At 30.5% G+C, this 13,752-nt stretch overlaps 1 protein-coding gene across 1 annotated transcript; it reads left to right on the top strand.

Annotated features, from left to right (window-relative positions):
* The first annotated feature begins 295 nt into the window (after positions 1 to 295).
* On the top strand, positions 296 to 13,315 carry LOC129958510 (adhesive plaque matrix protein-like). Its single transcript, XM_056071036.1, has 4 exons — positions 296 to 448; positions 3,760 to 3,927; positions 7,552 to 10,452; positions 12,828 to 13,315. The coding sequence occupies exons 1-4, from the start codon at positions 296 to 298 to the stop codon at positions 13,194 to 13,196; spliced, it is 3,591 nt and encodes a 1,196-aa protein (XP_055927011.1). The 3' UTR covers positions 13,197 to 13,315.
* Positions 13,316 to 13,752: the final 437 nt, after the last annotated feature.

Here is a 13,752-nt window from a genome sequence, read left to right as displayed (position 1 = left end):
CATATGATTACAGATTAACCTTTCAATATATTTATTTTGGTATACTAACTTACAGGAATTGTCCAAAATAATGGAAAAAGCTGTAAGCAGCGGCCTCCATATGGGATAGTATTGGATTAAATTAAATACGTAACTAACAGGTTTTTTTGGTACTACGTTGTTGCTTATAGTCGCAAGAGTGTGTGCGAGAGTATTGTACATCATTGTCTGCTTAATTACCTTTCGGGTGAAGCTAAAATGAGAGACTAGTCAGAGAGGACAGATAGTGGAAGCCTGTCTGGTTAGTGCACCGGTAATGATACTGGCGCAACTCTTGGGGTTACCATTAGGTGCTGGGTCGAAGGTCAAGACAGCATATAACGATCATGGCAAAACATTATCTTCTAGAACGAGATGTGGAAGAAAAACTAAATTCACTGTGAGAGACAGACGGGCATTAAGGAAGATGGTGATTACCGAAAGAGAAATCCAGGCAGCAAAAGTGACTTCTGAGCTAAATGAATATCTACAGAAACCAGTGTCGAAATACAGTTCCAAGGGAATTGCATAAACAAAATATTTGGGTCAGAGCTGCGAATGCAAAACCCATTATGGCAGACGTGAATCAGAAACGGCGAGTAGAGGAGTGCAAGGACCACAAAACCTGAACTGCAGATCATTGGAAACATGTCTTGTTTTCCTATTAATCCAGTTTCTTCCTATTCTCAACCACGGGACGGGTTACCTATGACGAACCCCCACAGAAGCCTACAACCCAGGCTGCCTCCTTAATACAGTGAAGAATGAGGGTGGTTCCGTAATGGTTAGGGGCCTCATCTCGTCTCCTTTCATGGCACTTTAAATAGGTAGTTCACTAACAATGACTATGTCACTCTTTTGGCCGATCAACTGCATTCTACGTTGCAGACATTGTTTTCGTATGAAGATTGCATCTATCAAGAAGATAATTCCCCGATTCAGCATTGTCGAACTGTTCAATCATGGTTTCGGGAACATGAAACCTACCTTCGGTTACATACGGTTACATACCTTCCATAATCTGCCCAATCACTGGACTTGAATATCGTAGAATCCTGTGGTCTGTTTTGGAAGCAAGAGAGAGATTCCGTTATACTTTCCCTGCGTCTATCTGGGAATTAGAGCAATTTCTGCACGAGGAATGGTATAACATCCCACTTATCATCATACAGAACATGTATATGTCAATTTCAAGGAGGATTCAAGCGCATTTAATTGCCAAAGGTGCTCCCACACCATATCAGGTTCAAAACACTACTTTTTGTATGGGTTTTCCATTATTTTGGATAACTCCCCTGGTATTAATTTAATTTCACATTTTTTGGTAATTATCTCATATTTTATTGGCTATTGACTATCATGGCTTTCACTATCAGGAAAATATTTGCTAGATGTTCTTTCAGCACATGTGGCATTTGTACTGCGTCATAGCTATAATGAAAAATGGATTTAAATCGTATAAGGGATAATTCTGATTTCATTGCTTAGTGCAAATGGGTCACCAGTTTTGTCTATATATACCGCTCTGATTTCTTCCTCCAAGGAAAATACAGTAAATAATAACTGCAGGTTTTAAGAAAATTTTGAACAAAAAGGAAATTATGGATTCCATACAATGGTCTATTGCATATCATTCTTATGTAGTGAGCTCTTCTCATATCCCTGGCAGTTAGCCATCTTCCTATGTAATGCGCAATAAATAAGTAATTGTCAATTCTATATCTAAAATTTTCTATCTAGTAAGCAAAATATAAATAAGGTCATTAACTGAAGCTCATGTATAGCTCAACCTTACCGGAATGTCACTAAATCCCTTAAGGGAATTAATGAGCGTAAGGGGGGAAATGCGCTTCAAAAAATTGACTTTTTTCCCCATCTCCAAATTTTAGAAGAACTTAGATTAAATAGATAGAGCAGCAAACGACTCTGAGTCGCGTGAGTCTGGAAAGAAAAACACCTAAACATCGTGAGACAGACGGTTATAGCGGATGCATGAGAAAAATCAAAACCTGGATCACAAGGTTGGAACTTTCTGCTTGGCTACACTTGAGTGCTTGCGCTGTTTAAGGAAACGAAATCTCTTCATAATTGCTTCAGATCATTGCTGCTCTTCGCCTATTAAAACAGATTAGATTAAAGTATTATTAATTGAAAGAAATTCTCTATCATTTGTATCAAGCTCTTATCCAAACTTTTATAGGATTTGTATTCGAACTTTGTTTTAAAAGGATAATTTTGCCGTAAAAATTATTGTGTTCACTATGTATAATGAATGTGTCATTATTATTGCGTATATCATGCTTACAAAGATGGGATTTTGTATTGTATTAGATTTGCCTGATCTTTCCTGATGTGCTTTTGAATTTTATACATTCGGATGAGGTTTTGAAATTTTATGCAATTTTGATTCCACATTAGTGCTACTATCTATTGTAGCAACAAGTTTGAGAAAAAAAAAGATTTTAAGATTTTATAATTGAAATAATGAATAAATAATTAAAAATTAAACAGTGAAATAATCAAATCAAAAGAAATATAATTTCGTTTTTTTTAATTGTTTGTATTATATTTATTTATTTTAAGACTTTAGATATGAACCACCTAATGCACAGTAAGGTTAAACTGATGAATTGCATTTGGAATGAAAATATTCGAGAAAAACTTCTGGAGCTTACACAAGAATAATTCTTTTGCAAAATAATCAAGTGATTCTATCCATAAAGCTCAGAGCCACTTTATATAGTTACTTCTTTAAAAATTATGCTCATCATTAAGAGTTTTTTAGAGGATCCATCAAAAAATCTATTTATTAAGAGCTTTTATCCAAAATAGAATTTTTGAGATAAAAAATATCTCATATATGAATTCTATAGTGCTGAATTTTATGCTCTAGCGGATTATTTTAGAAAATAAAGAAATATTTATAAAAATACAAACTTAGCTTCCCTTGTGTATTTCAAACAAATACTCTCAATTTTGACAAAACTAGTTTTAATGCAATATAAGAAATTCCAGCAAAAACGGTTCCCGTTCTTTTAGAGCAGGTTTTCACCAAATGTAGTTCTAATGAAAAGTCAATTTATATATTATTTAAATATCAATATTATTTCTATCATATACTTTATGTTAAATATTAATATATCTCATTAAAATAAAGTTATTTACCTTTTACTCGGTTAAAAGTTTCCAAATTAAAATATTACATTGTTTTATATTTTCACATATCATTTGCTTCTCTTTTGTTTTTGAATTAATGTATGTCTTAAAAGAACTAGCATATGCCTTTGAAATAAACAACTTTTCAACAAAAATGAAACACTAGCAAATTCTTATTAATTCATTTCATTATTTGAACCAATTTCATTCAAAAAATTTCCATTATGGCTATACTTTAATGATTTGAAGTTCTGTAGGAGCCTCCGAATATTCATCTTCAACTTAACCTTTTAAGAAATAGTATAACTTTTCATACATTATAAACTCACAGGAATTATTCTGCAATATAAAATTTACAGAAAACTATTTTTAAGTATTTGTTTTGCTGATGGGATTCTTAATATAATTTTAATCGATTAAAAATTGATGTCGACCAGCTTAAACTAATTCAAAGAAACATACAATGCATAGGAGGGATAAGAATATTGCAAATTATTATTGTTTCGTCTGAAATAAGAAGTGCTATGTAAAATGAGTATCTCTTAGAATGTGTTTGTCCATCATAACATGAAATCAATTCTACAGATAAATAACTTTCATATGCTGAGGATAGAAAAATTGCGACTTGCGACATTAGTAGGAAAACCAACGTTAAAATCAAGAGCTTCAAATATTGTGAGTTCTGACAAGGAGAAATACCATGTTATTGTTAATGAAAATCGGGTCCTCATTGCTGCAAAATCTTATCTTCATGTAAGCAAGCAAGCATTTTTCTACCCACAATATTTGCTGAGACATTAAATGGCACATTTACTGACTTAGACCATGCCTCAAATAGTATTTGACTGAGTCTTTCGTTGACTTTTTGAGGGATAATATACGTATTACAAAACGTTATTAAAAGTGCGGAATCATAACGCATTCTTATAACGATGCATTTTTAAAAATATTTGTAAAAATTGTTCAAAATGACCACTTTCGGTACCTATACAAAGTTGTACTCTTCTAACAATAATTACACAAACGTGATCCAGTTGTTTACTTATGACATCAAATAGGTTTCTTAATTCATTGGCAAAGAACTGCTAAGTCTGCAGGAGACGTGTTGTATGAAGAAGAACGTAAGCAATTCAACAAATAAAAGGCATTTGGCGTCAAATAAGATAATATAGGATGAAATTCAACAATATCTTGTAAGCCAATCTACCTATCAAGGAAATTCAGTCTCCAACAGCCGCCTTACAGTTGGTAGATAGTGAAGAGAAGCACCACCAATTTGCAATTACAATTGTAGAAGTGCTATCAAAGGCCAGGTATAATGTCATTCAAAACTAACTGAATATATTGGTCATAATTCAGAATACTTTTGCACAAAATAAGACCAGCTAAAGAGTTTCTAAAAATTTCACACCATACATTTATTTATAGAAAATTGTTACTGATAATGAGCTTCTTGTACGAAGAAAGACTTTTTTTTTTCGTTCAAAAAGTGATCGTGTTGAAGATTGATGATTCCATCTAGATTAAAGCCATGTTCGGTTTTCCAAATTGCATTTCTGAAGAGAGAAAGGTTTGATATTGTAGCTTTCCATAAAATTCAGGAATGCCATATGGATTCAGTAATTACATTGATGTATTCTCTGCATTCTCGTTTTTAGATGGATTAATTCTGAATTGATTGTTAGTTCATGAGGGTAGTTGGAAAAATGAATAAACCACAATTCCGTTTCTGTATAACGTAAGTAATGCCTTATACTCTCTGGGGGAAATACGACTCTAGCAATCTATAATAGCTAAACCATTCTGTAAATACATTTTCTAGAAAGATGTTAGGTATTCGGAAAACTATGTTAGTATTCTTCTGCAACTAGATCACAATGCGATTACATACAATATAATCCATAAACATTTCAACATTTCTTCATTATTGAAATATGTTATTCTTTTCAAAATCATAATAACACGCAGACAAATGCAAACAAGATCTTTTCTTTTTTTCACTATTCTACTACTTCTCTGAAATACCTTAGATGTTGAGTTTCTTATATTTTGGTGTAATGAATACTTATATTGAAATATGAATTTAATATATATTTCCATCTAAATTACTAATAAACCCCTCTAAATAATCCATCTAAATTACTAATAAATTTTAAAATAAGCACACGTCTTCAAATTTTGCAGATAGAAGCGTGATATTTTATACGCGAGTAGATGAAATTCAAAAGAAGCCTTTTAGTATTTTATACTTTTACAATTTTGACATTTCTTTTATGGGGTCAGATAAAAAATTAATTTTTTAACTGTTTATTATCATCTCCCACTAAAAGTAAAATGTTTTTACACAATTGTTTACCTTATTTAATGAAAATTTGTAATTGGAAATATATGTCCAAATATAATAGGGAATGAAATAAATGCTTCTTACACTATCTTGGAACATCCTGTGTATCACTGAATAAGTGAGATATTCTTGTGACATAAATTTTGCAACAACATTAGTATGAGAAATTATTATGATAATTCTTATTCATAGATGCTCGAGGAATGAAAGAGAGCTAGAATACCATATACCATCAAAATGAGGAATGCGTGCATCCTAGTGCTAATGAGTAAGTAATATTTATTCAATTTCAGAACAAACATATCTTTTGTATATATTTTGCTTAGTGATTTCATGTACAATACAGAGTGAATCAAAATGAATTCTGGGATTTCATAATTTTACTATGAAGCAAGTATTTACGGTGTTAAAATGAAAGATGTATATTACAATAGTTCATGTTTTCAAACTTTGAATGCTAGAATTAAAGAATAGAAGTTGTGCTCCTTTTATTACAAGTCATAAATTTTATATATGTAATGTGACATAATGAGTTCAGACTGAACATATTTAATACTCGCATTCAGGACTTGAATGTATTGCTTCTTGACTCATTATATTTTTGAGAGAAATATAGCAAATATGTGAACCTCGGTGACGCCTTTTGATTTCAACAATATATGAATATATATTGTTACTGATGAATTTTTAATAATGAATTGGAAAGAACTATTGTCTCTCGATGAGCTCTTTTTACAATTTAACCAAAAAAAAAAAAAAAAAATGCCAGGGCAAGGAATTAGAAGTAAGGAAAGCATTACGTGCTATTTTTATTTAGTTCATTCTTTTTTTGGGGTTGTTGACTTCCTTATCTCTCTTTCTCATCTTTTCATTATTGTAATTCCCTGCGGGAGTGACAGCAGTCTTATATACTCGGGTAAATATGGATAATATTTTAAAATATCTTTTGCAGTTTTGATATCTTTATTAATTTTATCTAAATAAATAATTAATTAAATAGACAAGAATAAATTATATTATAACAATTTAGATAAAAAAATAATTTGCTTGACAAAAATTAAAAGTATTGATTTTTATTTACAGTTAATCAACTAAAAATTAAAATCTTATTAAGCTCTTTGAAACCTTTATTTACTATATTTAAAACTATTTTCTGCTATGAATATGCTAAGAGTAGCATTTTTTCTTTTCCAGCTTTTCTAACAGTCAGTTTAGCTAAAAAAGAAAAGAGAAAGGTATGTATAAAATTCTTGCACAAAATCTCTTTCTAATAAATTAATTATTTAATCTAATTATCTAATATTTTTATTTCTTTCATTTTATTCAATCGTTACTTCCGACTCTGCTGGGAAAGTTTATCATATTGAGTTTCTGTTTAAATTAACAGTAAAAAAAATGGACATTTTAAGCTTTTTTTTAAAGATATTTTAAAAAAAATAACAGTTTACATTTAAATAAAATTATTAAACTAATTACATAGCTCAAAAATTCAAAATATTATGAATTAAGTAAAACTTTTGCATAGAATATTTTGCAGAATTTTATATTGTTTCTTTAGTGTGCTTTTTTAAAATGTGTCAGAATTACCAAAGATGATTAGTTCTTGATAAATTTATGATCAAACTACGTAATTTTCCACATACATTTTAGATTCATTTCCCCTGTTAATTAATTTATTAATTTAGCAATTTGTATAAATATGGTCTTCTAAATAAAAACTATGTATAATAAAATTTATAGAAGTGTATTCTTGTATTCTTTTACAATGAGATAATTTATTAATTGTGTTTCAAAGTCAGATTTACTTATCAGAATTACGTTTAATAGCACACATTTCAAAACTCTTTTTATTTATAATGTTCGTTTCTTTATTAAGAAATATAATGAAGTAATGGAGCAAATTTAATTTTGGAAGGCATGGGGAAATCATAAACACGATTTGTTAAAAATTCCTGTATATTCATTTATCAAATGTCCTAAAGCTCTTTCAAATAATTAGTTGAATAATCAATAATTGTTTTTTGCCCTTTCAGGCTTTAATAATTTCCGTTGATGAATCAAAACCAGAAGATACTGATGCGGTTATTTCGGATTTAAATTTAGAGGAACAATCTGCTTTGCCAATATATCGTACTAAAGCTTTCCAGTACCCATCCAGTGCTGTGCAGCCTTTACCTGACCACAAACAACTTGGTTACATCCTTGATACACCAGAAAACAATGATGGACTTAAAAATGTTAACAGTGTCATTGTGGACAAGCCAAAATATCTAATTTATCCATCAGGTCCTTCCTCAGAAATTTATGAATCATCTAGGAATTCACCTCCTGAGTATTCTTTTAAACTAAAATATCCACTCAGCCCATCAAATGAGGCTGGAGAACAACATTACAGTCCAAGAAATAAGTACCCAGAAAGACCGGCTCCACCACTGATTTCAATACCTTTAAATAGGACGATTTCAGAAAACAATAATGATGAAAGACTAATTTCTTCTGCATATGATTCACCAGTCCCTAGTCAGTATGGTTCATATGAATCAGAAGAATATGCTAAACCTTTTCCTTTTTCTGATGGTGTAAAAAATACCTATGAAAATTTAAAAGACGAAGAGAATGATTATTCATCATCTATGTGGCCTTATAAAGAACCGAAAGAAACGCTTTCTCATCAGCAATTTCCTATTCAAAGAGAGCCTGTTCCATATTCAAAGCCATATTATGGAGGTAGTCACGAAAGTTATTCTCCTGAAAAATCTTCTAAGTCATACATACACAATAGCAATTCATCTCCTCACGAACTACCGTACGATCCGAAGTCTGAGGATTACACCTCTTTATATTCAGCTAAGCCCCGTGTTCCACCAAAATTTAAATACTATAGCGGCCCGGAAACGGCAAATGATTATCTAAGAACTCATGGATCAGAGGCATATTCTACTAGGCCTTATAGTGAAACGCCTGAAATTGACTTGTCTAAGCAATCTCTTTCAACATATGAAAAACCACATTCAGAACCATATATTTCTTCAAAAGATACCGTTAATATAAAAGATAATCCAATATCATATGTTTCATATAATGATCCAACTTACGGTACTCGGGCGTCACCGGTTTCACATACGATTCCACATCTAAATATAGAAACTTCTGAGCCAACTTATCAATCGGGGGATTATGTATCAAAAGAAGATCCATATACAAGGACAAATGCATATAGTTCCAATTATGAATCAGAACATCACACAAGGAAACGCCCTATTAATGAAGCCCCTACTTCTTATCAAAGTGATATAAATACAAATTTGCAATACGATAAGCTTAGAAGCACTTTTGCAGAAGAGCAACATTCAGGTCATAAAGAGTATGATTATTCTCCAAGAGTTAGAAACGCTGAGTCATCAAAATTTCCATACGTCTCTGAACAGTATGAAGAAAAATCTCTTTCAACACCAGGCAAAACTTCAAAACAAGCTAGCTCATCATATGACACATATGATGACCTTAAATATCCTGTAGCAGATGAAATTCCTTCAGGCATTGAAGGCAAAGATTATGATTCATCCGTGATGGCAACTAAATCTTATTCGCCTTATGAAGGGTCACCTGAAAGTAAAAAATCTATAATTTCTAGATTTTATAATACTCCCTCTCATTTTGCTGAAAAAACATCCAGTTATATAACAAGATATCCAGATACAGCACCTAAAGTTGAATTGCCAAAATCTTCATATCATAATTCAGCTAAACCATTTAAGTATTCAATTGTTGATGCCGACTCCCCTGAAGATACATCATATTACAAATCACCTTCGAAACCTGATTCGCCTATTAATACACCTTCTTACTACAATAGTCCTCAAGGGATTGAGACTTCTGAAATTCGGAGCAATCATTCTGTACGAAAAAACTATAGATCTTCTAGACCAGCTCCACTAAATGATGAATATGATCAACCTCGACATCCACCTCTTCCTAAAGACCCCAATGACAGTTCTGAAAAGTATTTCAGCTATGAAAATGTTGAAAATAAACCGATTACAGATTATGGAAAATCTTCTTATGAGTCTTCCTATCCTTCAACATACAAGCAGCCATCGTATAAGATGTCATATACAGATGACCAAAATGGTAAATATTATCCTTCCTCGAGTGAATTTAGTGGAAGTCATTACTCTAGTCCCAAACTTAAGGAATACGCTGATAAACCTGAAATTTACACAAAGACGATAACGGAAACGTACTCCAAACCAAACATTATTTCTGACGATTACCATGAAGATCGTTCATCTGAAAGTCAATATAATAGACCAAACATTAATGTTTCACCAGTAAGTGATTCCAGAAATTTAAACGATAAAACATATTCTTACTCTTCAAATCCAAACTCCTATTCCAAACCTTATTCATATTCTTATCCCGAAGGCTCTTCTGAAGAATATTCATACGCCAATCCTTCAAAAAAGAATGAAGAGAAATTCTCATCCTATGCTGAAAGTGATGAGCCAGAATCATCCTATACATATTCAAGAGAAAAACAAAGGCCAAAGAGAGTCGAAGGAGTTGTTTATAGACAGCGTAAGAATTATCCTGATCTTCCAAATCCACGAAGGCAGAAAAGCTATTTGCCATACAAGTCTTATAATCCTAGAACTGCACAAGCATTTGATTACAAAGTTTATGAAAGCTCTCCTGATAAAAATCTTACCAACTCTCCCCGAAAGAGTTTCATAAAGCTAAAGTATAAGCCAGTGAAGAAAGACTTTTCCCAGGAGGACAAGTCAGTTTATGATAATAATGAGGATTCGAGCCTTTCTAATATTCCAGGAGAACCAGGAAAAGACTTTCCTATTTTGAAAATAATGCCATACACTCATTTTTCATGCGAAAACAGAGCTCCAGGGTTTTATGCTGATACACAGCACCGATGTCAGGTAAGTATCTTTGCTGGCTGAAGTGTTCTTTTAATATCACTGTTAGAATTCTCATAAATTAACTTTTCTCTCACAAAATTGTCTCGTTTTGAAATATATTACGAAGACGTTTTAGCATAACCTGACTGAAAAAAAACAGTAAATGGAGAATGCTTTTCGTTTTAATATTTGGCTAGAATACTGTCTTATTATATTGATATCTGCTGTATAAAATGATGAAATAATACAAAAATGTTTCATAAAAATTCAAAAATAAATTTAAAAAAATACACGAAAGAGAAATGCTGTCTTGACAGCTATGCTCAAATGATATTTCCTGGCTTCTTTTATTTAGTCATGAAGTTTAACATTTACTTTAAAAAGCTAAAAGAAATAAAAGTAAATGTTAAGTTATAAAAATAATCAACATTATTTCAAATAAACAATTGCATGAGTAAGTGGTCTATAAAATGGTAATTTTTTTAATGTACTAAAAATAAAATGTTTCTTTTAAAATTATTGTCAGATTTTACTTCAATTTATAATCTATTATTATACTTATTAATGAATATCTCAATAATTTTTTTCTCAAATTCGATAACAAGTGGCACATCAGACCCCACAGTAGCCTGATAATATGTTTGGAGGTAAGAACTGTTCATGTTCTTACCTCCAAACTTATCACTAGTCGTATTTAACGCTGATCTGAGGCGCGTTAAATTCGTCAGGCCCGAATGACTTCTCGCTGGCGCGTAGAAACTTGGAGATAGAAGAACCAAAACCGAACATTATTATAAGTAAATTCAACAAGTTATGACTTTTAAATCAAATTTTAATTAAATTAATCAATTAATTGATAATTCTGTTCGAAAGTATCAAAATGGTGTTTGATCATCGAGAACACGCAACTTAGCTCGTCAAAAAAATAAATGAAAAACTGGTGACAAAATCCATCAATATTTAAAATGCCTAGCATTCCGTTTATTAAGTGAGCGCAATATTTTAACTTCAGATGGATGATATCTGGTTAGTCTGTCTGTTGTTTCTATCTTAAATTTATAGATTGGCAAAAATGTTTGGTCTAGATAATTAAAAGTATAGCTGTCTGCCTATGCGTATACACTTATACGCGATAACTGAAAAAAAGTATAATAAGGATGGTTTATAATATTGTAGATCTGTATTAAATATTGGAAGAAATCCTTCTTTATTTTTATTTGTTCCTCTATACACTTTCCCATGAATGAGAGTATAATATCTCAAAATTCAGCAAATCGGATGAATGAAATTTGAAGTAGGTTTTTAAAAAAAAATTGTAGATCTTGAGTTAAATTTACATTTTTTGTTTTTAATTTTGGATCAATTCGTCAAACGGTAGAGTTAAAAACGGTTGGAAAGTTTTTACAGGTATTTAAAAAAAAAAATGCTGTTCTTCCGTATTTTTAACTTCATTTGTGAGAAACTTAGAGCTCTATAATTTATAAAGGACTTTACATATCTAAGTAAAATGTCATATTTTCCCCCAAGTCTATATCAATAGTACTCATGTGTCATATTTCAAGAAAATTGGAGGGTAAAAAGGTCTTTTTCTGTGTTGAATTGAATTGATATGGAATGACCCATATGCATCTTTATTTTTATCAATCAGATTCATTTATTAGTTTCCTAGATTGCCCGCATTTCTGTTGCCAGAGTCACTTGCGGCATTTCAAAATTTTGATAAAAAATAAATAAAAAATAAAACTATAATGAACTAATAATATCGATTGCCAATTTTTTTTTTTTTTTTTTTTTTTTTTGCGCAATGAACCGAATCGAATTTCGAAAAAAGTCTTTTTCTGATGTTCTAAAGTTTTTAAAATTCTTACACTTATGTCTTCTTCTTAGCAATACACTATTGCTAAGAAAAAGTTATGTATGTATGAAGCTAATTATGTTTATCTAATAATTTAATTAATCCCTTTATATTTAATTTAATTAAGCTCTATAATTTAATTAAGATCTTTATCTTATTATTTATTACTTTATGTTGCCATTTGTAACGAATTTCTGAAAAAAAAAAAAAAAACTGGTTTCAAAATCCACAGTATTTCTGGCAAAGATTTATAAATTAAAGAATAAAATGGGAAAATAATTAAAGAATTAACTTTTTAGTACAGTGATAAAAGTGCTTTTAAACTTATAATGTAAAAGTGTTTAAAAGTTTTATATAAAGTGTTTAAACTTACTTTTATTAAATTTATTTAAATCCTTGTCTTCAAGCTTTCAAGCTACAATTTTGAGTAAATTTTTTTTAAATGCTATAGTCTATTTTTGATAATTATTCTAGATTTTTTTAAATATTTCTCTAAATAGGAATCGTATAATTTCCTTAATGTTCGTAATTTTAATTTCAGGTGTATTATCAGTGTAGTGATAAAGGACGAATGCAAAGTTTTCTGTGCCCAAATGGTACCATTTTTAACCAAGAAACATTTGTCTGTGAATGGTGGCATAATGTCGATTGCTCAAAATCCGAAAAACTTTTTTCAAAGAATCATGATTTGTACAAACCTAATACGTCTTCACCGAGAGAACATGTTGATGCAGAAAACTACCATCCTTCTGGAAGAAACTATGTATATGGAGGAGGATATCCTGCATCAGATGAACATTCAGATAACTACAGACCAGATGAAGATTCAAGGCGTCGTAGATATGCAAAATTGCATAGAGAAAAGAAATTAAATCGTAATGAAGTCAATTACAATACGCCATCTCTGTGAACTTTATACAGACTCTTCTAAAAACACTGCCCATGGATTCGCAGACACATTAATTTTTAAATAGCTTTCCAAACTTCGTGACTGGTCACGTAATCATTTCCATTGAGATGGAAATTATTTTTTATCTTCAGTCTCATTAAAAAACTGGCAGTAAAAGTAAAACTTTAGTGTTCAGTACTTGTGTTTTCAAAAAATATAAAATTTTTTTTTTAGCTTTCAATTACTTTCAAACTGGAAAAATAGATGAATGAACTTTGTTTAAATATTTTTTCACAACTGGAATGTAACATTTTTTTTATAATTTTTTAAATAAAAATGTATTTAAATACAAATATTATTTGAAGTTAGTAAAACTGAAGCAGTTTTGTTACTGCTAAATTGCTACAGACTTGGAAATTTGATTTTTTCAATGGAAATTGTTTGTATATTTCGAAATAAATATGTTAAAAGTTTCTTCATATTTGAAATCAGAAATATCTATTTTAAGATTAAAGGTTAATGTTATTGTTATTTATTAGAAAATCTTAATTTGGAACTTTATTTTGCGGAAATTAAA

Source organism: Argiope bruennichi, chromosome X1 (genome assembly GCF_947563725.1).
Source record: "Argiope bruennichi chromosome X1, qqArgBrue1.1, whole genome shotgun sequence".
NCBI lineage: Eukaryota > Metazoa > Arthropoda > Arachnida > Araneae > Araneidae > Argiope > Argiope bruennichi.
This window is presented reverse-complemented; position numbering and strand designations above follow the sequence as displayed.

Excerpts from the sequence above, each read along its gene's own strand:
- LOC129958510 (XM_056071036.1), top strand. The coding sequence starts at position 296 with ATGATACTGGCGCAACTCTTGGGGTTACCATTAGGTGCTGGGTCGAAG. Across the intron at positions 449-3,759 it reads GACGGGCATTAAGGAAGATG|ATAAATAACTTTCATATGCT; the intron begins GTGATTACCGAA and ends TCAATTCTACAG. Across the intron at positions 10,453-12,827 it reads ATACACAGCACCGATGTCAG|GTGTATTATCAGTGTAGTGA; the intron begins GTAAGTATCTTT and ends TTTTAATTTCAG.